We start from the raw sequence: 23123 nt of genomic DNA, 5'->3' as shown, positions 1-23123 counted from the left end.
TTCATATAGTGGAATCTTGCAGTTTTTTTAAAGGTTACCATAGTGGGAAAGAAGCATTCAAATATTCACCCTAGTTAAATAAATGGAGATCGATTGATTTCACTCAGTCGCACTTTATTCATCGTATCTTTGCAAAGAGATATACAGCTAATTACAGACACTTTGGTTAACAGTAAGATGTTATGAATAAACCCTGAGAAAGAATCTGGCTTGTTTTGGGAAGAAGCTATGTCTGGTCTACAAACATCCTCACGCAGAGAATTGAATGGCCTTGCAGGTAAAACAGACTGAGTAAAAAATTTGATAGTGAGTAAATGGGATAAATCAATGTAGGAAATCAAAATTTTCTGACAACAGATTATTTATACTTTTATACTTTAAGTAGTCTTTGGAGCACATACTTTTTCACTTTTACTTGAGTAAAGAGGTCAAGTTGATACTTCAACTTCTACCAGAGTGTTTTCAAACTGCAGCATCTATACTTCTACTTAAGTAACAAATGTGTGTACTTTTGACACCACTGCACACACCTGACTTAAAATGTGAAAATAAACACAATTTCATAGGTAAGCTTTAAACAAATCTATGAAAGAAAAGATTAATTAAATCTTAAATTAAACTTCAATTCCAGCTACTACACATATTGATAAACCACTTACCGGTACTTTATTTGTTAGAAAAGCTCCAAACGCAAAGGTGAAAAAGATCATGAATATGTGATCCATTTTCAAGGTTATAAAAGATACAGTTGGCTTAGTTTATTGCAAAACTGAAAGTATAAATCAGCGAGATTTCCCTACCTCGTCATAAGTGTAGCGGTAGTCTGCCTTCTTGGATTTCAAATCCCACAGGACCACGATTCCAGACTCATATCCAATTATAAGCTGCAGAAGAAGAGCGACAAGCATTCATTGAAACTGGGGGATAGAGAATACCCTCTGATGAGCAGAAACTGAAGTAATACTCTTGACATTCCTGCACAGCATGATAGAAAGTCAGTGTAAGTGAAAACCTGCTTCTCCTGGTTGACAGCTGAAAAGGGAAAAAAAGGCTCACAAAAAGAAGAAAGGGCTGCTTTGATTCTTGACAACCTATTTATAGAAACAATACCTACCCCACTCAGTCTCAGTATGTTAAGATTTTAATATTCGGCACAACTGTCTCAGAATAAAGAAAGAAATCTTTAAATGTTCTGTGACTGTGTGGGCATTATATTTATCTAACACAGCAAACCACATAAACACAGTACATCAATTGAGTACCGAATCCTTTAGAGCTTGATTCCTAACTGGGGGTAGTTTGCATTGCAAGGGGTACATGAAAATATTTTATTTCTTATGTAGTAAAATAGAATAGGGCTGGGATCTGTTTTGCTTTCTGAGGACCCAATTGAAAAATCAAGCAAGCTTCCCAAACAAAAACCTAAACTTATTTTCGGTTTTGTTTGGATTTAGATGATTGCTTAGCTTTAATTTGTTCAAATTGAACAAGTTGAGTTTTTGCATTTTGAGTTTTTGTCCTCTAGTCATGCTGAGATCACATAGAGTTTTACTGAGCGCTTGTTTCTCCCTGAGACTAAACCTTGTTTGTTCTTTGTCAATCGGCAGGAAGCCTTCCTGCAAACTGGACCTTTTTGGACCGCCTCCTCCCAAGTGGGATCAAGTGAGTCATACACTGAGCGACGGATTCCAAACAAGAGGTTTGGATCCAGCCACCTTTGAGAACACTGAGATCTCTCTGAGTAAGGAAGTCATCTTCACCACGACAAGTTCAAGTACCACAGGAAAACTGAGTTGCAACCAGCGGCTACATCATTCCACTCCGTCCGAGTTCTGGGTAAACCCTGTTCCGCCCTCCACCGAATCAAACATTCTCTGGAAGACCAACACACAGACTGAAGTCTAAGTGTCTCTGCTTCTCTGGAAACGTGAGTGGCAACAATTCCTCTCCTTCAAGATTGACAACTCCAATTTCCCACTAAGCCTGAACCTAACAGTCTGTCTTCCCTTCGTCTTCCAGTTTCCGGCTGAGCAGAGTTTGGAGGAACTCTGCACCTAACTCAATATACACTTCAATAAAACCCGTTTAACTTTAATATTGTGTCACTCTGTTTGGCTTCATTGCATGTTGGTCCGAGCCTTAGAAAAAATCATGACAATAGGTAAATTTTGTAAAGTTTTCCACCCCTTTTATTGGGGATTGTACAGTCGGTGTGACGTAGGTGTGTCTCTATTGTTTGTTTGTTCTTTTGCTGTGATCGAGGAAATTTGAACCCCTCTGCTCTTCTGCTTTAAAATGTAAAAACAGCCTTTTTTTTAATATATAAAAAGAGATGTACAATTTTTGGTGTTCCTTTCACTTCCTGTTGTTTCCTTACTGTAGTTGTTTTAAGTTAATGTTTTAAGAATCAGTTTATTTAATAAAGTCCTGTAAATGATCTTGCACCTTTTTACACTAGTGAACATTAACATCAGGGGTGTTGAACTAATTTTAATATCGGGTCCACCGAAATCATCATCTTAAAAGGGCCAGTTGTAGCTGTATAAATAAAACTTTCTCTTATATACAAAGAACACATTGCTATGGTATTATAACTTTACTCCAATGTTTTAAGATTAAGATACTTTCTATTCTTTAAAAGAAAATTTGCCACTTTTTTATTACATGATGTGCTTCTTCTGGTTCTTGAAGGCTGGAGAAATTGCAGTAATGGGTCAGATTACGCCTGTGGACCGTAGGTTTTTGGATTGTACGTTGCTGTACATCCACACATCTCCGGTAGACCTCTCAAAAAGCTTTTAGCTGTTTCCAGAGCCAGGGAAGAAAAAGCCTACAGCTGCAGCTCCAAAGATTTAGAACAGCGTCTCAGTGTCTTTGAGTTTTGTAAGAACTTTATGGGATTTTTAGCTCAATTTAAATATTTATCTTTTTGAACTTGCTTTTAATTCCAGACATGACAATAATTAGACCAGTCCCCTTTCTTATATGCCCGTAATTGCAGATCTAATTGCTTGCCATTGTCAACCTTGCATTATATTGATATTTATGATTTTGTTACTATTTTCAATGCATTTGTTATTCACCTGTACAACACATTGGTTGCCCTTTGGGTTATAAGTGCTTTATAAATAAATACACTAGTGCATAAAAAATCCCAGCTTTGAATAGAGAAACTGCTCAAAAAGAGATTTAAAAATAGGAACTGTATGGCACAATTGCAAACCTAACTAGCTGTTCTCTAGAAAAAACTGAACCAGATAGGGGGAGTGTTAATCAGAAAAGGCAACCGGAAGGTCTTTGCCATTGATACATGAAGGCAGATATCCACAGCTCTTGTGGGTGGAGGGGGTTATGCATTAGAAAATACCAATGGACATTGAAGTAAACACAATGCAACATTTTCACAGAGAAAATGGCGACGGAAGTACCATGATATGGACATGTCTTTAGCTGGGACAGGGAAGCTGGTGAATGCTGCTGGTACAGTAGGTTGAATATTTACATAGCATTGCTGGAGGAACAACTTTAAAAGCCTGCAATCTACCATATACAGTGGCAGAGGTCACCTTTACATCAGAATGCATTAACCTCAGGAAAACATGATGCCTGTGCAAGCCAGGGGGCCGCATAAGGCCACATAAGGTGCTCACTAGTCTGTATCAAGAATAGCTCAACCCACTAGTGAACTGTCTCTATAATATTATTTATTCAGCTGCTCTTTTTTATAATAAAAAAAATTACAACTACTAAAAAGGTAGAAATATATTTATTATACATTATATATATATATTTGTGCTCAAACATTTCACACAAAAAGAAATATGTATATAGGATAAATTGAGACTAGAGCAGGTAGGGAAAGTCAAAAGTGCCAAATATTCAGTGCATTAAAAAGAAATATTTCTATTTCTAATTTCTTAATGTGAAAATTCCAATGTTTTTTGCAAGACATGCAATAAATAAAAATATTTTTATAGTATCTCTTGCTTAACAAATCAAAATTATTCTTGACCGGAAAGTCAGTCATAACTATTTGGATTTGCAAGGGGATTTTCATGTGCTCTAATAAAGGAAGCCAAAAAGGTTATTTATAATTTTTCCTCATAGTGCTGCATTTTTGATAGAATGATGACAGAGAGTATCCGAAGACTTCTCCGAACAGCCAGATGGACAGATCATAAGCACATGTTCATCTTTTTAAGATGCCAAAAACACACTCAAACGAAGAACTAGAGGAGCATGATTCACAACATATTCATAAAGCAAATCTTTGGAAAATGGGCAGGCTACAAAGAGTCTCAAGGAACTGATAAAATATTGAGGTGGATGGGCTTTTCATCAATTTACAAAATTGTGAACAATTCGATAAAAAATTATCCAACAAAAGACTCTTTTTTTTTGTGGTCGTTTTGTCATTCTTTATTAGCTCACCATGGGATAGGTCCCTAAATGTGTTTAAAAATAGCATCAGTTGCCAAAGTATTTAACCGAAACAAAGAGCTGGCAATAGGGAACTTCAAATACAATACAACACACTTGGTTATTGTGATCTGTGATGTAAACATATAGTTCATGTAAGAATATTTTGATATGTCCTCAGTTTACCTTCGTTCTACTTTAATTCCCCATACTAGTCAACAACTGATATAAAAGTAAAATCCAAATTAAGATAACAAACCCCCAATAGTTATAGTATTAAGTGTAGTTTGAGTGCAGAGGGGGTCATAATATGCATAATTATATCAAACCTCTTGGTTGAGGTTGTTGAAGTAGATTTTTCAGGCACAGACTTAAATTTAAAGCACAGTTTATATATTTCCAATTAGTTGTTTTATACACCTGATGTATACATATATATATATATATATATATATATATATATATATATATATATATATATATATATATATATATATATATGAAAACCTAAGTAAGACAATTTTCTTTAAAAGAACAGCATTAATTTTAATTGAGCAGGTAAATGAGACACTTTGCAAATGCAATAAAACAATTTACATTTAGAAAAAAGAAAACAATAACTGCAGTCTCTTATTTCAAGAGCATCATATCTAATTATATTATTGGAAGGGTAAAAATACACATTCTAGGGCAAATACACTAAATTAAAGAAATTTTTACTCATCTTTAGATGTTAGTTTTTGCAGTGCAGTTCTTAAACAAATTGTAATATTTGTTTTGGCTTAATGCCCTGTTGGAACAGCTATTTTCAAAATGTCCAACATCTACATGTTTTGAAATCAAATTTAAACATCATGAGTTTGTAATCTTTCATTATTCTACCCACTTTGTGTAATACATTAGTAGCAGTGATGATAATACCAGAGCTAAGCAATGTTCTTAGGTTGGAAAACCTCTCTTGACTCTTCAAAATATTCGTCTTGTCATTGTGGCCAAAGAGCTCCATCCTCACTTCATCTGTAAAGTTTTCTTAGAAAGGGATTTTAAATTTAGATTTTTTTTTCAAGCTTTTCTGACAATCTGTTTTTTGAAGCAGTAGTTTCTTTCTTGTACAGCACACTGTCAAACTGTCAAAACACTTTAAACATTAACAGGGAGCATCAGTGCATTAGTACCTTAAAGTCTATTAGTGTATGAAAACTGAGTTTAGGTGAGTATGACTATTTCATCACTGAAAAAAAATATAGACAAAAATGTTGTTTACCTTTCCCTCATCCATAGGGTTATCACTTATGTGGACAACTGGCCCAGGGTGGGTCTTGGAGGAACTTATGAGAGACAAAAAGACAGAACAGAAAATGTGTTTTATCATTTTTGAGCTTCAATAAACAAAGCAAAAATAAATGCATCAACAGCTCTGTGTGATAATCCAAGCCCCCTCACAGATTCCTTGTTTTAGTTTATTCAATCAAACAAATGTTTTAGACAATCAAACAAATTATAAAATGAATTTAAAGTGGACTTGGTTTTCAAATCTTGAAAACCAAGTCCAGGGGATATTTTTTGAATTTTTACGGAATGAATTTAAAGTGATTATTTCTATTATTAAGATACAAACAGCTATCTCAAACATCCTGCTCCGATACATGTCCATGCTACTTACTATGTAAATCTGTTAAGTGAAAGCTATTATTCAAATTACGGTATTTGGGTGAGAAAAACTGAAAATAAAACTGATTATGTGTTTTTCTTCTTTCACCTTTAAGGATTATAAAAGAATGTGACTGTTGTTAAACTCCTAGATGAGCGTTCCTGGGCGAAGAGAACACTGCTGCTCAGCCCAAGGTGAAAAAAAGGCAGCTGAAAGACTTGAAATCACCAAAGGTTGTGATAAATGACTGTGTCAGTTCCTAGTGGCTGTGTGTATGTGGATTTATGCTTCTGTTAATTTGCATGTCTGTGGAGGAAGACCAAAAGGCCTCCTCTCTTGTCCTTCTGTCCGTGTCTTACCCTCCAGACAGCTTTGTGTCAAATCTCCTCTTTCAGAAATTTTCTGACCTCCTTTATGAGGTGAGATGGGAAGGTCGCTGGTGAAAAACACTGATTGTTGTTGGAGTTAAAGCATAACCTTTTTACCACAGAGCAAGAGTAGAGATACCTGACAAGAAAAGAGGGGCACATCTAAACGTGAAAACAAAAAACAGGTGAGAACAGGTGGACACCTTGTTCTTGTCCTCTTTCTAACAGTCCACAATGTCTTTGCAAAATGAAAATCTGGAAGTGACAGGATGGATGTTCTGATACTAATATTATACTAATAGTAGCACTGATTATTTATCATAATTTATTATTATTAAGTGGTCAAATATCAGTTGATCACATTTTCTATTTGTTAATTTTAATTCACAGCATTGAGGATTTTTTTTATTTATACATATATGAAATAAAATGACTGACAAAAAAGGGGAAAAATATGCAAAGCTAAATATTTCAAACTGTTGTCATAGGAAAAAAAAATATTTCATGGTCACTGAGCAACTTTAATCAAACCTCATTTTGAAAACTTTAATTTCAAAACCTAAAGGTACACTACCTAAAAGAATTTCCAATTTAATCTTCAATGCACCCATAATATAACATTGATGATTGCAATTCCTTTTATAATTATTCCTTTATTGCTTACAGATCTGTCTGCCGTAAGCATCCTTAATTCTTCACATTAGGGGCAGAGTCTCGATAAATAAAGAGTTGTTTAATGTACAGTATGAAGCGCTACAGTTAGGTACTGATTTAGTAAAATAAAAATACATCAAGAGTACATTTTTAAACAATCAGGTTTTAATAGTATGTAGAACAGTTAGTAAATAATATAGTAGCACTCTGCCTGTATGTCCTATGAACTAAAATGAGTGACCTGCACTCCAAATATTAAAGGTTGAGGTTAAAAGTTCAAAATGATAAAACAGTCTCTTTGCAATACTCGGATCAAAATATAATTTATTTTTGGTATGTCTGTCATTCGCAGCCAGATATATGTCAAAGAAAACAGTTATATTGATATTCCTCCCGCAGAAACAAATTTTACACAAAAGAGTATTGTTAGTCTAGGACAGTAACCTACTTTGCTGAGTTATGAAAAAAAAAAAAAAACAACGTAGAAACAGATTGTAACTACAGTTCATCTACTTTCGTGCTCAATAGTATTCTTTTCAAACAAGTAATGAAAAAATAAATAAGCTACGAATCACACATTACAAACTTCACAGATTGCTGCTGTTTCAGATTTGCTGATCCAAATGGTCCCAGTCACCAGTAGATTTATTTTTGGATTCTCATATTAAACAAAAAAAAAAAAAGGAGAGTGACAGAAACCAGAGTGTAATGATCAATACTTCTTTTGAATATGATATGTATTGGAAGAATTTATCAATAAAATCATCAGACAAAAAAGAAACACATTTTCCATTGAGTTTATCTTCCATGCACTGTTTCCCATGTGCTTGCCTGTTTATTAGAAAGTAACAGTTAGTGGGCAGGCAGACAGTCAGTTCTGTCTATATTTAGCCTGTTAGTACTGGAGCCTTATTACCTAAGCTCTGTTGCAGTAGGATCTCTTGACGTGTCTAATACCCCTTTTACTGCCTGTCTGTGAGCTAAAAGCTATTCACACTTAGATGAACATCCACAATTATAAATCTTCATGCTACTCTGTATCATGACTTATACGAGCACTTTAACAATTGCAAACAACAACAACATTAGCATAAACAGTGGATGCTCTCCTAATGTAAATTAAAATCCACCTTTCATGTGCCATCGTATTTAATGACTTCACCTAATCATTGCTTTTCTGTCTATAAAATTCAGATTAAATTGTTTATAGCCCATAAATCTAGCATGGACACTTTTGCAAAGTCTCCAAATACACATTCAGGTTTGGAGATAAAGGAATCACCATGGCAACAGAGACAGGATGGGCAGGGTGCACATAGGCTCCCAAAAAAAACCCATCTGTACTCTGCCACGAGTACACTGACACACCCATACACAAGGAAAGATGTCAAAATATGTTTGACTTCATACATACACACCTGCCTGCATATAGTTGCATGTGTGCATCCCATTATTCTTATGGTGCTTTTGCATTTATCAAATTCATGTCTGTTCAGCTGCTTATTCAATGCTCTTCATTCCATGCAATACAGAGACGTGCTGATGAGGGCTTGAGTTAAACCGAATATCTTGTGGCAATTACAACCTTAGTATGTTTTTGGTTCATCCACTCATCTTTTTGTAAACCTATGCTGCAGCAAAAGCCATCTGAGTATCACCACTGACCAGCCATGTTTTTAGTGTAGTAAAGATACTGGGCAATGGGCAAAGCAAAGCAACTTCTTGTTTAAAGGATCTCTACTTTTAGTGAGTTTTAGGACTGAAATTTTTTCTTTCCATTTTTTCTAACATTAACAGAGCAGGATAACAAAACAGGACAAAACAGACGAAGAAACAAAACAGAGGTTTGAATGGAAAAGGTTTTAATCAAAAGTCAGTAATTTGTGATTTGTAATTTACCCACCATTGTTTCAAAGTTGTTCTTTTATTTCCTATTGTAGAACTCGAGTGTTAGAGCCACTATAAATGGATTATAGAAGTTAAATAGTTTTTTGTTTCATATTTCATGGAGACTTTCAATATCTATTCACAAATAGACGAAAATGTTCAAGAAATAGAAGCATAAAAAGAAGAACCCATTTACAATAGCTGCTAGCCAATAAGTAAGAAAATGGAGGAAATTAAAAGGGAACCAACACATGAAATGCCTGAAGTCAACATGCTCATATAAACTATGTGTCACAGTAAGCTGTGAGCATTTGTCACTTTGGACCCACTTCATGACTTTTTGTAGCTAGCAACCATTTACTGAAGCTGAATCATATTTAACACACATGCAGTCACACAAAAGCCCTCAGGCACAGATCTTAAGGCACTTTTACTTGTATAGCAATGTGTATTTATGATATTTAAAAGTTCACCGTGTGTTTACATTCTGGTCCATTTTTTTTTGTAGCAAAGTAGGAACAGAAGATTGAGTCAAAAAAGCGGTTTTGGCTTGGTTAAGCAATGCCAGGCCCCCAGCTAAATTTTCCAGCAACTGCTGCTTTTCTCCAAATAGAAGAGCCCAGGGGGCACTGACGCTGGAACCCACTACCTTCTGGCTATTTAAGCAGTCACAGGAGTACAATGTTGCAATGGGCAGGGTGTTGAATATAAAACTGTTCATGCAAGAGGCAGGAGGCCCGTTTTGAAGGAATTATATTTATATATATTTTTGTAGAAAAAAAAAATATATTTTTGAAAACATTGTTGCTTAAAAATTAAAAGTAAAAAAAAAAGACAAAACACGGAGCATTAAAAACAAAAAGTTTTGACTTGATGGAGTTCTTGGCTTCATTGGTGGTGGCCAGGGAGTTGGAAACTCAGTGAAAACCTTCCAGGTTATGTCGATAATTTGTGTTAATGAATGAAGGACAAAATTTAAGCTTTTTAACATAACTTTTAAAGGGTGTTTAGAATTAAGTCAAAATAAACTGATGCATAGAAAATACTTTGCAAGAGGCGATTTTCTGGGATGCATAAAGCACATGTTAAGGGATGATATAGGCTGGGAAGGGGCAATGCTTCAGAGGATAATAGAGGCTACTGTAAGTCTTGCCTTTACCAATTTGAGCTTTGAGATTTTTTTTAAATGTTAGCAGACTTTCGAAAATCTCTGTTAAGATAGGGATCTACATTCTCTATGAACAACATAGTGTTTTAAATTGAAAGTGATCCTTACTGCGCTAGAGGCTAATATGATGGACTCAAATGTTATAATTTTGTTTTACAATGAATTCTCTGTGATACACAGTATGATGTTGTTTTTGCTCCTTTGAAGACTTTAAAACAATTTCTTGAAGTTGTTCTAATATCTAATTATATATACAAAAATTCAAAAAAATATTATACCACTTGTAATTGACACCGCAAGCATAGCTTCTATTACAATTACATGAATATACTCATAAAATAAACAGGTGCTAGTTTGCTTAGCCATGTTTCCTCAATGAAACCGCTACAGGAGTGACTACTGTCATTAAACTATACTCATCTCCCATAAAAAGCACCCCTGGATCAGTGTTTGTGTGTTCCTTTTGTTTGCACAGGTATACACAGGATACACAGGTACAGCGGCGTAGGAAGCGGGGGGGACGGGGGGGACATGTCCCCCCCAATATAAAAGCAAGGTGGATATGTCCCCCCCCAAAAATTGTACCGCAAAATATTAGATTTTGACAATTTTTTTAACTATCGTGCTTTTATTTTGAAGGCGCAGCATAGCGTTACGTCACTGTACTCCCCCTCCCCTCTGTGAACTGTTGAGTGTTTGAGCTCTCAGAGGGAAACAGCGATACAGAAAGTCAGAAACTTGTGAATGAGGTAAAATGGTCGGTCGGGAATGCTGCTATGAATATTGCTCATTTATAACGTCTTGTTGTCAGTTCATTTTCATATATAGAAACTGAATCTTTTTGCTTTAGGCATCTTAGTCTTGTAGGAAGAGGATTAGGGCCACTGAAAAAAGTAAACTGATTTTTAATTTTTTTAGCATGGGGGAAAAAGTCAGAATTCTGACTTTTCTCAGAATTCTGACTTTAATCTCAGAATTCTGACTTTTTTTCTCAGATTTCTGACTTTAATCTCAGAATTCTGACTTTTTTCTCAGAAATCTGACAGATGATTAATGTTTCTAATCAATTTACAGTTTTTTTTGGTGGTGGTGGTGGTGGGGGGGGGCGGGGGGGGGGGGGGGGGTACTATACAGATATATAAACAAGAAGGTCTAACTAAAAAATAACCAGAATATATGTTTAGAGTAAAGATTGACTACTTGTGTTTACACAAGCACACAATTTCAAATCTGCTGAGCTTGAGCTTGTGCAAGAAAATGTAAAATATACGTATAAAGAAATATAACAGGAAGTACTGCTAAAACAAACTAAATGTTAAATAATGTAGATATTGGTTTAAAAAATTCTTCAGATTTGGAAATTTGGAAGGAATACATAATTTTGAAATTAATCAACAAATCTGGTAAAAAAAAAAAAATAAATAAAAAATAAAAGTTGCACTTTTTTACTTGAGGAATTTGTTGAATAACTTCATAATTATGAGTTTAACTAGTTGGAGGTAATGCTACACTTCTCTGCTTCCTGTCCTGCTCATAAAAGGTAAACATTATAAACCCACCATTAATTTTCTACACTATTTGGAAAACACAACACAAATGTAATATAACAAAAGTATGTTTAACAACAAACATGTTAGCATCAAGCCATAGCCATGTATCTTTTAGAGACTAGATCTCTTGTTTTAAAGACCTTCTGCTCCTCCATTAATGGGGGGACCCCTCGGGCACGTAAAAAGTTGCCTAATTCTGTCATTTTCCACCAATGTGTCACTGGCTCTCTCAAACAACTCACATCTTTGTCAGTGAAGCTGAGTGCTCCACATCTCTGCCTTCATGGTGCCCATCTACATTAAGATCCAAAATTCTGAGAAAAAAAGTCAGAATTCTGAGGGGAAAAAAAGTCTTAATTCTGAAAATAAAAGTCAGAATTCTGACTTTTTCCCGTATTAAACTGAAATAAAATGTAAAAATCACTTAACTTTTTTTTTTTCCAGTGGCCCTAATCCTCTTCCGTAGTCTTGGGCTGATCACTCATCCAATATTTAACTGCTAACTTTCTCTAGACGTTTGCCACGCTAGCCAAAATGTTTTTTTTATATATATTTTTTTATATCTCATTTCAGTACAATGCCACCACCAACTAAAAGGCTGAAACAGCAGCAGGACTTACTCATATTTTTTAAAAAGAGAAACGTCAGGGTGAGTAACAGTCACCTAACACAACTTGTGTTGAAATTAGCACGGTCTGGGCGTGCGTTTTACGAGGATTTTTTATTTTTTGCATGGTTTTGATTCGCCGAAATGGACAGATGTTATACCTGCCGCGCTCCTGATCGTTAGTTAACCACAGGGAGAATTAATTCTAATTCTTAGCAGCGGCGGCCGCATTGGTCGTCCAGTGGACTGCTGCACAACCACTAATTAACCAACTAATTAACTTCTGCATCTTTATTTCCTCAAATAAACTGCTGGCTCCTCATTTTAGACTATAAACAGATTAACACAACATTGACAACTCTGTAGTTTTCTCTGTTCTGTACTGCAAATTGGAATTAAAGGCGCCATTTCTACCAAAGGTCTGGACAGACTGGCCACCTGTCTAGGGTGGACCCCGCACCAGCACCTCCCGACCCCACTAAGGAACAGGGTGTACAGAAAATGGAAGGATGGATGGATTTCTACCAAAGGTTGATAATGCGTTTTTGAACCAGATGCTTCAAAGCGCCCTGTCCATAATTCTTCAACACACTGTCAGCTCCCTCTGTCAGTAAACCTATATAAATTCATTTTTGACCATTATTGCAAGTTTGACAAAATAAAACATATCAAACTTTGCACTTGTGTGGCCTACTGAATTGTTTTGATTTTCTAGTGCGTATGCGGACACTAAATATGCCAAGGGCTGAAGCCCTTGAAAGACATCTCCCTTTGCTTAATAAAAGACTCCAGTCATTTTGTTTGGTGATATGCTCACATCTTATGAACAAATGCATTATGTTAATTTTAAATGCATTATTTTTGCAAACACATTTATAAAGGAATAAAGTAAAAGATTAAATAGCCTTTTTTTAAGTAGCGTACTTAAGATATGTTTCTGTTGAATATTTACGAATCTCAGATTTCAGACATGTGTCCCCCCCAATTGTAAACATATTCCTACGCCCTTGCACAGGTATATAGGTTATAGATTAATAATGCAATGTTCAAACTGTGGGCCTTTCCAAGTGAGTCTAGCCATCAGTGCTATATATATTCAAAGGTGAAGCTTTAACAGTCAAGAAAGATAAAGTGGAACTGTGGAGGTAATGGAACAGAGGAAAAGAGCCCCATCAAGAAAGGTCAAAGTTAACGCTCCTCCCTCTGGAGGCCCTTTGGCATCTACTGCTCCATCATTAATATCTTCATTCCATCTCATCATTATAATTTCTAACCTTCTGTGCTTTTCTCTTTAATTGGAAACCTTTTCCCTTGCTGCTCTATCTTATCTACACAACTTCCTTCATCAGGTCTGCCCTGCGTTGCCTGCTTTTAACCTATATCACAATTACATCCCTCTCCTCCATCACTCTGCTTTTGTGCATGTCATTTTCCCCAGGCAAAAGCCCCATCTTATCCTTTCAGTTTCTCTTCCCTCTGTAATAATCCTACCACACCTTTTCCCTCACCACTCAACTCTTGCATTTTCTGTACCGCAGACCTGTCGACGAGACGTCGGCGTGTACCATACACTGATCTCAGCAGACATCTGTTCCTCCCACTCTCTCCTCCTCATCTTTTCCTGCTAACTACACACATACGCAAACATGCCTATGTGTTCACATGCTAGAAAGGGGTTATGGGGGGAACGTGTGATGCAAAATGCTCCAGTGAATAATTTAAAAAGGCATGATTACATAGTTATTACCTGGAATCCAACACTGTTCTTTTATATGAAAGACTTATTTCCTATTTCATTACTAAAACTACATAACTATATCTTAACTTAAAAAGCTTTTCTCCTTACAGTGAACATGTATCCAGAGTAAAAAGGATATAGTAACCTAAATACCCCTAAAATAAAGTAACTAAAGAATCTCAGTGCTAGAGGCAAGACTACACATGTTTACATACCGGTACATATAAAGACTTATTTGTGAAGGACAAATTCAATATGTCTTCTTCATTAAACCAGTCAAACACATTGCTAAGTTCCTTAACACAGACTATCTTTATTGCTACATTCAGACCATACACATTAGAAGTAGCAGAAGTAGCTAGTTTACCTGCAAAGTCTAAGGTTGATGCGAATGAAAAGGTCCTGCAGCACATTTCGAGCAGCAGGAGAAGCGCTGCATGAGCTTCTGACGCATGTGACACATTGCAAAAGCAGCAGCTGCTGGGGTTGGAAAAATTTTACTTTTGCTGCTCGACACGCCACATGAACCAATCAAAGAAGCTAAACTGGGAGCTGGTGGAGACGGAAACAACGCTGCTAATTCAGATCGCTATGATCACTACCCTCAAACAGTTCATTAATGCCTAAATTAACTTACAATGTCAAAACCTGCCAGCAAAATATGTTTGCTTCTATTATCCTGGTGCCTGCAGTTTGGATTAAGTACATGAAAAACGCCTTCCAGCCAACCGGGCCAGAGCGGCTCCAACAGCGAAATAATATTTGAAAGCAGGATCGTAATCTTGGTGAACTGACTGCACAGATTACGTTTTCAGGTGGACTTTCTCACTCAAAAACATATTGAAACTTCCTTTATACCCCCTTATAACACCAAATATAGCAAAGCTGTTCTCTGCCATTGAACACATTAGCAGAAGAAGCATCAGACGCAACCAGAAACAATTTACTGGACACACTTCAGGAATGCCAAAGATGCTCTTGAGGCGTGTCTGACCTTAATGAGAACATGCATCAAAAATGAAGTCGCAGAAGCTTTTTGCTGCTTCCAGCGCTTGCAGTCTGAACATAGCATAAGTCTAATATTTTGAGAACCATTCTTACGAACTCTGATCTTTTTTTCTTTAAATATATTTTCCATTGGTTGAAAGAGAGAGGGAAGAGTCTTGCAGAGCAAATAGAGGCCATTGCTAATAAATACATTTCTTATGGTCTTTATGGTGAGACATACTTCTTGGCTCTTGGACAACTCTTAAATTGTTTTGACTCTTTTTTTTTATTGTATTACTGTTGCTGATTTAATATGAACTAATGGTCTTTCCGTTAGGATTAGAGCTCCAAAGATGCTCACTGCTCACTCAATTCCATGAATATGTCCGTTAAGACTTCCATTAGTACTGCATATCTTGCAAAGAGGTGTTCGTTTTATGGTAAGCTATCTTTGTTTTAACCAGTTTTACCACTCAGAAATTCCTTTCAGGTCCCTGTACCATTCCAGATCATCATGCATACCATAATTTTCTTGACAGTAGTTTGATTTCTCCATTTGTCTTGATTAACATTGTTGTTATTGACACTAGGGACAAAGTTTATGTGAATAAACTTGAATTAACCTTTCCTGTCTTAGGTCCATTAGGATAAACAAAACGATGTCTGCGTATTTGTTAAATGCCCGAAAAACGAATGATACCTTTTTTTATATATTGTTTATTAATTACTTGAATGTCAGAGTATTCCATACATTTTTGTCAATACTGGGAACTGGCAAAGTGTCAGGTTTGGTGGGAGTTAATTGAGGACCAAAATGCAGAAATTAGATTTTGCAGATTTAATGAGGTGTAGAGGGCAACAGAAACACAAACCTAGGAACAAAAAACAAGAAATCAAAACCATGAGATGCCAGGGAGAAACACACATGAGGATCAAAGCAATGAAGGAAAACCTGCACTGAGGAACTGTACAGGAGGAGTATATATATTGGAGACAGAACAAGGACTTGGCTAATCAGCTAACAGGGAACAGGTGTGGATAGAAACAACTAGAAGCTAGGGCAAAAAAGACTCGCAAAAAGGGGCAACAGAGAGCAACACAAAAAACAAAACATTGCTTAAATGTAACTAGAAAACAACTACAATGACACAAAATGGAAAAGAATGCAATTACTAAGAAAACAAAGAATGACATAAATGAAAGTGTAACTGAAAACTCAAAAAGAAACTCAAACAGAACCAAAACATCCAAAATGGGCAGAATCATTACACAAAGTATGTGGCCCAAAGGTGGCCTCATGTATTTTAAGTTCTGTCCATTCTTAGGTATGGTTAAGTATAGATAAACTACAGTATATTTTCATTAGCATTTAGATCGACGAAATGAACTCCCTGCATTTAACCTATCCACATGGGGAGCAGTGTGGGGTTAAGGGTTTTTTGCTCAGGGACCCAGAGTGGCAGCCCATTGGAGTGGGGCTTGAACTCAGAACCTCTGGATTCCAAGCGCAATACCCTCATCACTAGGCACCACTCCCCTTTCTCATGTGCTCGTGGAACGTCATCAGCCTCAGCCCTATAAGAACACAAGACAGAGAACGGACAAAGTCCCTGGATGTTGTTCTCGCTCCTCCCTCTTTATCAAGCATGCATCAGGGCAGACTTGTCCATTCTTGAGTTTGACCGCTGTCCCAGCATGCACTGCGGCAGAAGCAACTTCCAGTTGAGCGCTCACAGAGCTCAGAGTATTAAGTTAAAACTTTTCTTTTCTGTTGCTATTGTTCTATAAAAGTTTGTTTTAAGATTATTTGAGTTAGGAACATAATACTTTTAAGAAATATAGCATCACTATATGGCCCATTTACTCATTTAGTGCGTAATAAAAAAAAAATTCCGATGTTGAGAAGACCACTCCAACCAGCAGACCTCCGAGGCTAACCGCAGCAAGGGCTAATGTTAGCCTGTGTGCAGTAGCCCTCTCTCATCATAGCATATCTAGAGACTATTAATAACAGGAGGAGAAATGCAGCTCCAGATGAGCAGAGTGTGTGGTGATGTCACGAGTATGCTTCTGTTCCAATTGACCCATATTTATGCTGCATGCTCCTGTTCTCCACAAGCCTATACTTTCCTGTGTTCTTGTCAAGAACATACTCAGCGAGAACATGAGTCCATACTCGCGTGTTTGTGAACTGAGAAACGGCCGTATACTTTGTTACAATTTGTTACAACTTTGTACCAAGTTTGGCTCTATGCCTTGGGGTCATCGTCCAGTTGGACATGTATCATTTTTTTTTTCAAGTGTACATAAATCTCTGGTTTCAAATATAATATGTTCAATACTTTTTATACCTTTAATGAACCAGAAAATGTTTAGGTATCCTTGTAGATTTTCTTATGAGATATAAAAAAAAAGATACATCCTTTTCCTTGCGACCGTAATTTGCAGGTGTTTCCAAAGGAAGTTTAGAGAAAAAAATGAAACCCTGAATTCTATATAAAAAATATATATAGGCAGAAAAAAAAAAAAAAAAAACTAGTGAAAATAATGTTTTTGGAATAGCCTACCTAACCCAGAGGTCTAACGAAATATATCTATGCAGTCACCTGAAAGGAGGAGTGGATGAGATATGTTCCAATGAGGATATTTGGAGAACTTCTATGAAATAGTGCAAAATCAAGTTGTCATATTGAAGATTTACTTTAAAAGTGTTAAAAGTAATGTAATCAAGTTTATGTTAAGCTCATATTTCATACTTTGTTTTGTTTTCATGTTAAGTGTATATTATATAAACAGTTACAACTATATATGAAATTGTTCTTCCAGTGAAAAAACGTTATGTGTATCATAGTATTTTAGAATAAATGACAAATATTCAAATGTGATGGAAATTACATTTGTGCCAGCCGAGTTGGGAAATCTGTTAAAAACCACAAATTTGTCTTAAAAAAAATCAGTGTGTTCTCTTATGAATCTTCAAGCTACACTAGTTATGCTAACCTATTACATTGTGAGAATTTATATTTTATTACATTTTTACTTTCAAGTTTGCAAGGCCAATAGTTAAAGAATCACCCATAAGTGTAAAAAGAGCAAATCAAAATATTTTATCACTGTCCCATTTTTAAGTAGAAAAATATTTTTTAAGATGGAATGTCCACACTTGTGAATTTCGCCAAATACTTGACAAGTATTAAATATGAGACCCATCTTTCTAAACAAAACCAGCGAAGTATGTTCAAATGTGTGGAAAATAAAAGACCAAGGAGAAAATTAGTGGTAGGGAATTTTTAGAGGGTAAAAAGAGAAGCCGAGGCTACTCACAGTTCAATGGCTTTGTTCCACATGATGACGTAGCCTGAGAGCATGAAGGACTCCACGTTCACAATGTGGATGTTCCCTCGTTCTGTACCAATGTACAGCCATTTACTCTGGAACGGCAGGTGGCAGAAAGTTATTCTGTGGAAGGAGAAAAGAAGCAACCAAAAATAAGAGAAAACATTTGAATAACGTTGGAAAGCTCTTGGAAATCACTTAGTGTCTCATAAGTAGTGACAAATTATGCATAACTTTGAGAGGATTATTTATCACTCCGACAGGTCAGAGCAGTCAAGATTAGAGTGGCAAGCCAAAGAGGGCTTTAGTCAGCCATTTAGGCTCTACATCCAAAGGACGCATGAGGCCAAAAGTCAAGTGTAATTCTCCTGTCTGCATTATCCCTCACTATCTCCTCCTTTCATCCATCCATCAGACTTAGGTTTAATGAGAGGTTATAAACCCTTTCCTCCTTAACCGTGGCTGTTCATTCATCTTCTCATCCCTTTTTCATCATTGTGTTCTTTCATCCATCCTCCTGTGGAATAATAATGGGCAACCTTGATAATCCAGCATGCTAATATTTCAAGGTCAGCCAGCACTTCCAGTGATCCGTCTGATTCTGCACAGTGGTTTGAGAACCAGCTGTAGGCGTCATGGCTCAAGAAAACATCTGTAAGCTTGCTCCTTAGTATACCTACAGTACTCATTTGTGTGGCAAATAAAAATAAGCTTGCTTTACTGATCTAGAATGCAAACATTCCTTCAGTAATATTAAAGGATTTGCTGCTAATGATTATGAGTACCATTTAAATTTAACATCAGATCAATATCAGTATGACTTGCTACAGTAACAGTTCTAAAATTATTTTTCGGATCAGAGTTTCTTTGCTCTGAGGTACTATTACTATTTGAGGCACTACTTTTATTGGCCAGTAAAAGAGAGTGAGGGCGATAATAACAAATTAAACACCTGCTCCCAATTTTCTCCTGAAACATTGCAACACTAAAAACTATACTGTACTCTGCTTTGTTGCCAGTGGTTTAATGGCTTTGTGATGAGTTGTTTTGGGGGGTGACAGCTATTTTACATCATTCATGCTCTATACACTAACATTTGTGAGATATTGAAGGTAAATTGTCATTAACTGGCACAAAAATAAAGATAATCTGACTTTAATGTAATATAACTGAAATAAATGCAGCTAAACTGGATCTAAAGCTTGCTATATCAGTGCAACGTTTTGGAATTAACGTGACTCAATGTCATCATTTTGGGTAAACTAAGAGTTGTTTAGCTCATTACATGCCTTAAGATAAAATGTAACTTTTATATAAGCTGTCTTATGTTAAATGAAAGCAATCTAAACCAGGTTGGTTAAAAGTCTTTGTTTCAATAGAGCCTCGAGGAAAACTATAGTTTTATTAAGTGTACTGGATGGAACTGACTACAAACAGATTGTAACTACAGCGTCCAGCATGCATTTCAGCATGCCTTGTAATTTTGACATTATATCACTGCTAACAAATGGGCAGTGAAAGCCCTGCCATTTATGCTTGTTGCAGTGGTGACAGTGGTGTTTGCTGAAGGATTTGCCCTGCAACCGAAAGGTTGTCAGTTCAAGTACCAGGCTCCCAGTATTGTTGTGTTCTTGGGCAAGACACTTCACCCACATTGCCTAATCATGGTGGTCAGAGGGCCAAGATTATCAGGCCAGATTATCAGTGAGCCCCTGGGCAGCTGTGGCTACAATGTACCTTGCCACCATCAGTGTGTTAGTGTGTTTATGAATGACTGAATGTATTGTAAAGTGCTGTGGTCAAGTCCTCTGACTTCCAAGTACAGGCCTAACTAAGTACAGGCTATTCGCCATTTTTACTTTCTGTGGCCACATGCTTTTAGCTTACCACCTAGCACATGTGCTAGCCTCCTTCGCAGCAATCTACCCCTGCTGTGACTACGTGTGATATGTGGTTCAATGTCTTGAAGTGTTTGAATCCTGAGGCTAGATGTTTGTGTCTTGCTGTTTTATCTTCTACATTCCAAATCTACCCAAAGTTTTTTTTCATTTTATTCTGTAGCTGCTTTGATTAACTAAAATGTACTTTGTGATGATATTGCTGATTCCTTTTAGTTATTTTCTTCTCTTAGTAGTTGTGCAGCATGTAGTAAAAAAAAAACAGCAGTCGTTTGTGCATTCTATTTAAGTATTATTACACAGAATACTTGCTTGCAAACTCTAGCACCACATCTGGTTGAACCAGCAAAATGTATCCTTAAATTGCAATAGTTATAGTCAATTAATAATATAGGTTGATTACCGGCTAGTAGCCCTTACAATTATCTAGTGTACTTCTATTTGGAGGAAGATTTTTTATATGAATAGTAAATTATTAATTGTAATTTCCAATAATATTATATAACAACAACTAGTATGATTTTCATTAAAAGCAAACACATTTAAAATATTATGAAGATATTTTTGACATAGCACACAAGAGATAAAAGTTAGAGATATCTATTGTTACACAGGGAGGCAATGTGGGATCATTGTTTATATAAGCTATGTATGAATTCAGATGTATGTTATCCACCATTTGGGATGGCTAACTTCACTAAGTTTAAAATATTTAAAACATTAAATTAAATAACATCAAATAAAAACAAAGTTTATTTAGTTTTAACTTCAATCATTAGATGACAGCGTAGTGTTTCCAATATAATCATATGTACCAGCTCAATATGCATTTAAAGGCATTAGGGATGCACATATGCCATTTTTGTTGCATGGTGGCTTTAGGGTAATTCAGAACAATAGTCCCGAAGGGGCATGCAAAACAACATTCAAAACTAAAGCAATCCACAGTCCTCATAAAGCTGTCAAGAAGATTAACATCTGAACTGTATATCATCATCTACCAGTGAATTAGCTAGTTTCCCCCCACTAATTTACAGCAACAGGCCTTTCTAAAGCAATTTAAACTGTTACATTATTTTCAAGCTACTGTTTTTAAGTTGTAAAAAAAGAAAATTTGACTTTTTAACACCGGTGTCAGTGGATGCAGGTGATGGGTAAAGCACTACTTTTCCAATATATAAGCTCATTAAATCTAAGATTTAACAGCAGATCTGTTGATTGCAACAAATTAGAAGGATTCTTGCTAAAAGGAGCATGAGATTTCATGAAGGTTGCAGCACCCTCGCATCTCAGGAGCAAGTACTTGTGTCTGTTACTAAGTGGCCCTTTAACAGATGCAGCAATTTTTTGCACATTATTGCTGCCATGTGTAATGTTTCTGAGAAATATTATTCTATAAAATACAAACTGTGTGCTCTCAGCGACTGTTTATTTCTTATTTATGAGCTTGTAAAAGCTTGCCTTTTTGTGTACAACATGATTCCCTGCAGTGATATGCATTCATGTTCTCTGCATACATACAGCATGTGAATATCTGTTCCCTAATTTTGTGTTTCTGCACACGCACGCATTTGCACGTTCAACCTAACTGATTAAGTATTCTGAGAGCCAGTTTGAGAGGGCAAACTGAGAGGCAGTGTCAGGAGCATAATTATACAAATTTGCTTGCAATTTGTCTGTGTGTGCAGTGTGCATGTCCACTTCACAGTGCACCTCTACGTGTGCAAATATGCACCCAATTGTTTGTGCGTAGACGCATCTCCTGGTAAAATCTCCAGCCTCAAGTGGTCACGACACACAAAGGCAGCTGCCAGCTTGTTGGCTTAAGGCCAAACACGTTGCTTAAGAAATGACAGACGTCTGCCACACAGCTCAGCTCTGAGTCCAACTGCACTGGGGGCTAGACATAAGAGAGCATGGTTCGCTGCAAAAAAAAAATTAAAAATTAAAAAATTACAGGACACCTCTGAAAGTGCTCTTATGTGGTGAAGTTTTTTTAAGCTGTTCTTCAACTGACAAGGCCGATTCTGAGAATACAGAGCTGTTCAAGGATTTGTGAAAAATAATTGCATTGAAAAACTCTTTATTCTAGCGAAGCTTCCTTTATTTAAGAGATACTTTTACTGAGCTGCAGTTAAGTTTTGAGTCATAACCGCGGACAGTAAGAAGAAAGAGAGACAAAAAAGATATGATTTGCTTCAATCTAATTAAGGCTTTCCCAGCACTACTGTAATACAACAATTTCATAAATTTGACATTATTTAATTCTATACTTTTTTTTTTCAAACAAACAGCATGATGATAGCAGGGTGAGATGCAAGCAGAGAATTACAGAACTAATCTGAAAATCAACTCAGCTAAACACTGTGTTAATTATCACTTTGTAAAATGCATCACGCTTTTCTGGCCATTGTCTCCATTCTTCTAAATCTATTAAGAGCTATGCATAAACAAGACATTAGAAATGGCATTGTGTGAAATGTTTTTTGCCACAAATAAAATCAGTGCCAGCGACTAATGCAATAATAAGGTGAAGCTGCAGAAAATACAAAATAAAATGTTTTCTCTCCCTTGCATATATCCACACATACACAAACACATGCACTTACATAAACTTATGTTTGTGCATTTAGAAGATGCTTTTATCCAAATCGACTTACAGTACAAAATAGACACAGTGTTACAGTTATCAATATGACCATAGGTTCTCAAGAGGCACGAAACGTACCCTTAAGCACTTTGTAGACTAGCATCAGGGACTTGAATTTGATTTGGGCAGCCAGGGGTAACCAGTGAAGCTCCATGAACAGATGGGTGACATTAGATCTTTGGGCTGATTGAAGACCAAACCATCCACCTC

General features: G+C 36.2%; 1 protein-coding gene across 4 annotated transcripts in view; it reads right to left on the bottom strand.

The window, feature by feature from the left end:
• The window catches only part of stxbp5a (syntaxin binding protein 5a (tomosyn)), a 165109-nt gene that overhangs the window by 52737 nt on the left and 89249 nt on the right, over positions 1 to 23123 (bottom strand). For all 4 annotated transcript variants that reach the window (XM_038304198.1, XM_038304199.1, XM_038304200.1 and 1 more), the window contains exons 5-7: positions 18354 to 18488; positions 5684 to 5747; positions 801 to 884 (exon numbers count right to left, since the gene is read on the bottom strand). In XM_038304198.1, coding sequence (XP_038160126.1) covers positions 801 to 884; positions 5684 to 5747; positions 18354 to 18488 — 283 coding nt within the window. The remainder of the gene's footprint in view (positions 1 to 800; positions 885 to 5683; positions 5748 to 18353; positions 18489 to 23123) is intronic.

This window comes from Cyprinodon tularosa, unplaced genomic scaffold, assembly GCF_016077235.1.
Source record: "Cyprinodon tularosa strain WSP-4 unplaced genomic scaffold, ASM1607723v1 ctg528, whole genome shotgun sequence".
Taxonomy (NCBI): Eukaryota; Metazoa; Chordata; class Actinopteri; order Cyprinodontiformes; family Cyprinodontidae; genus Cyprinodon; species Cyprinodon tularosa.
Note: the sequence above shows the minus strand (reverse complement) of the source record. Positions and strands in the feature narration are given on the sequence as shown.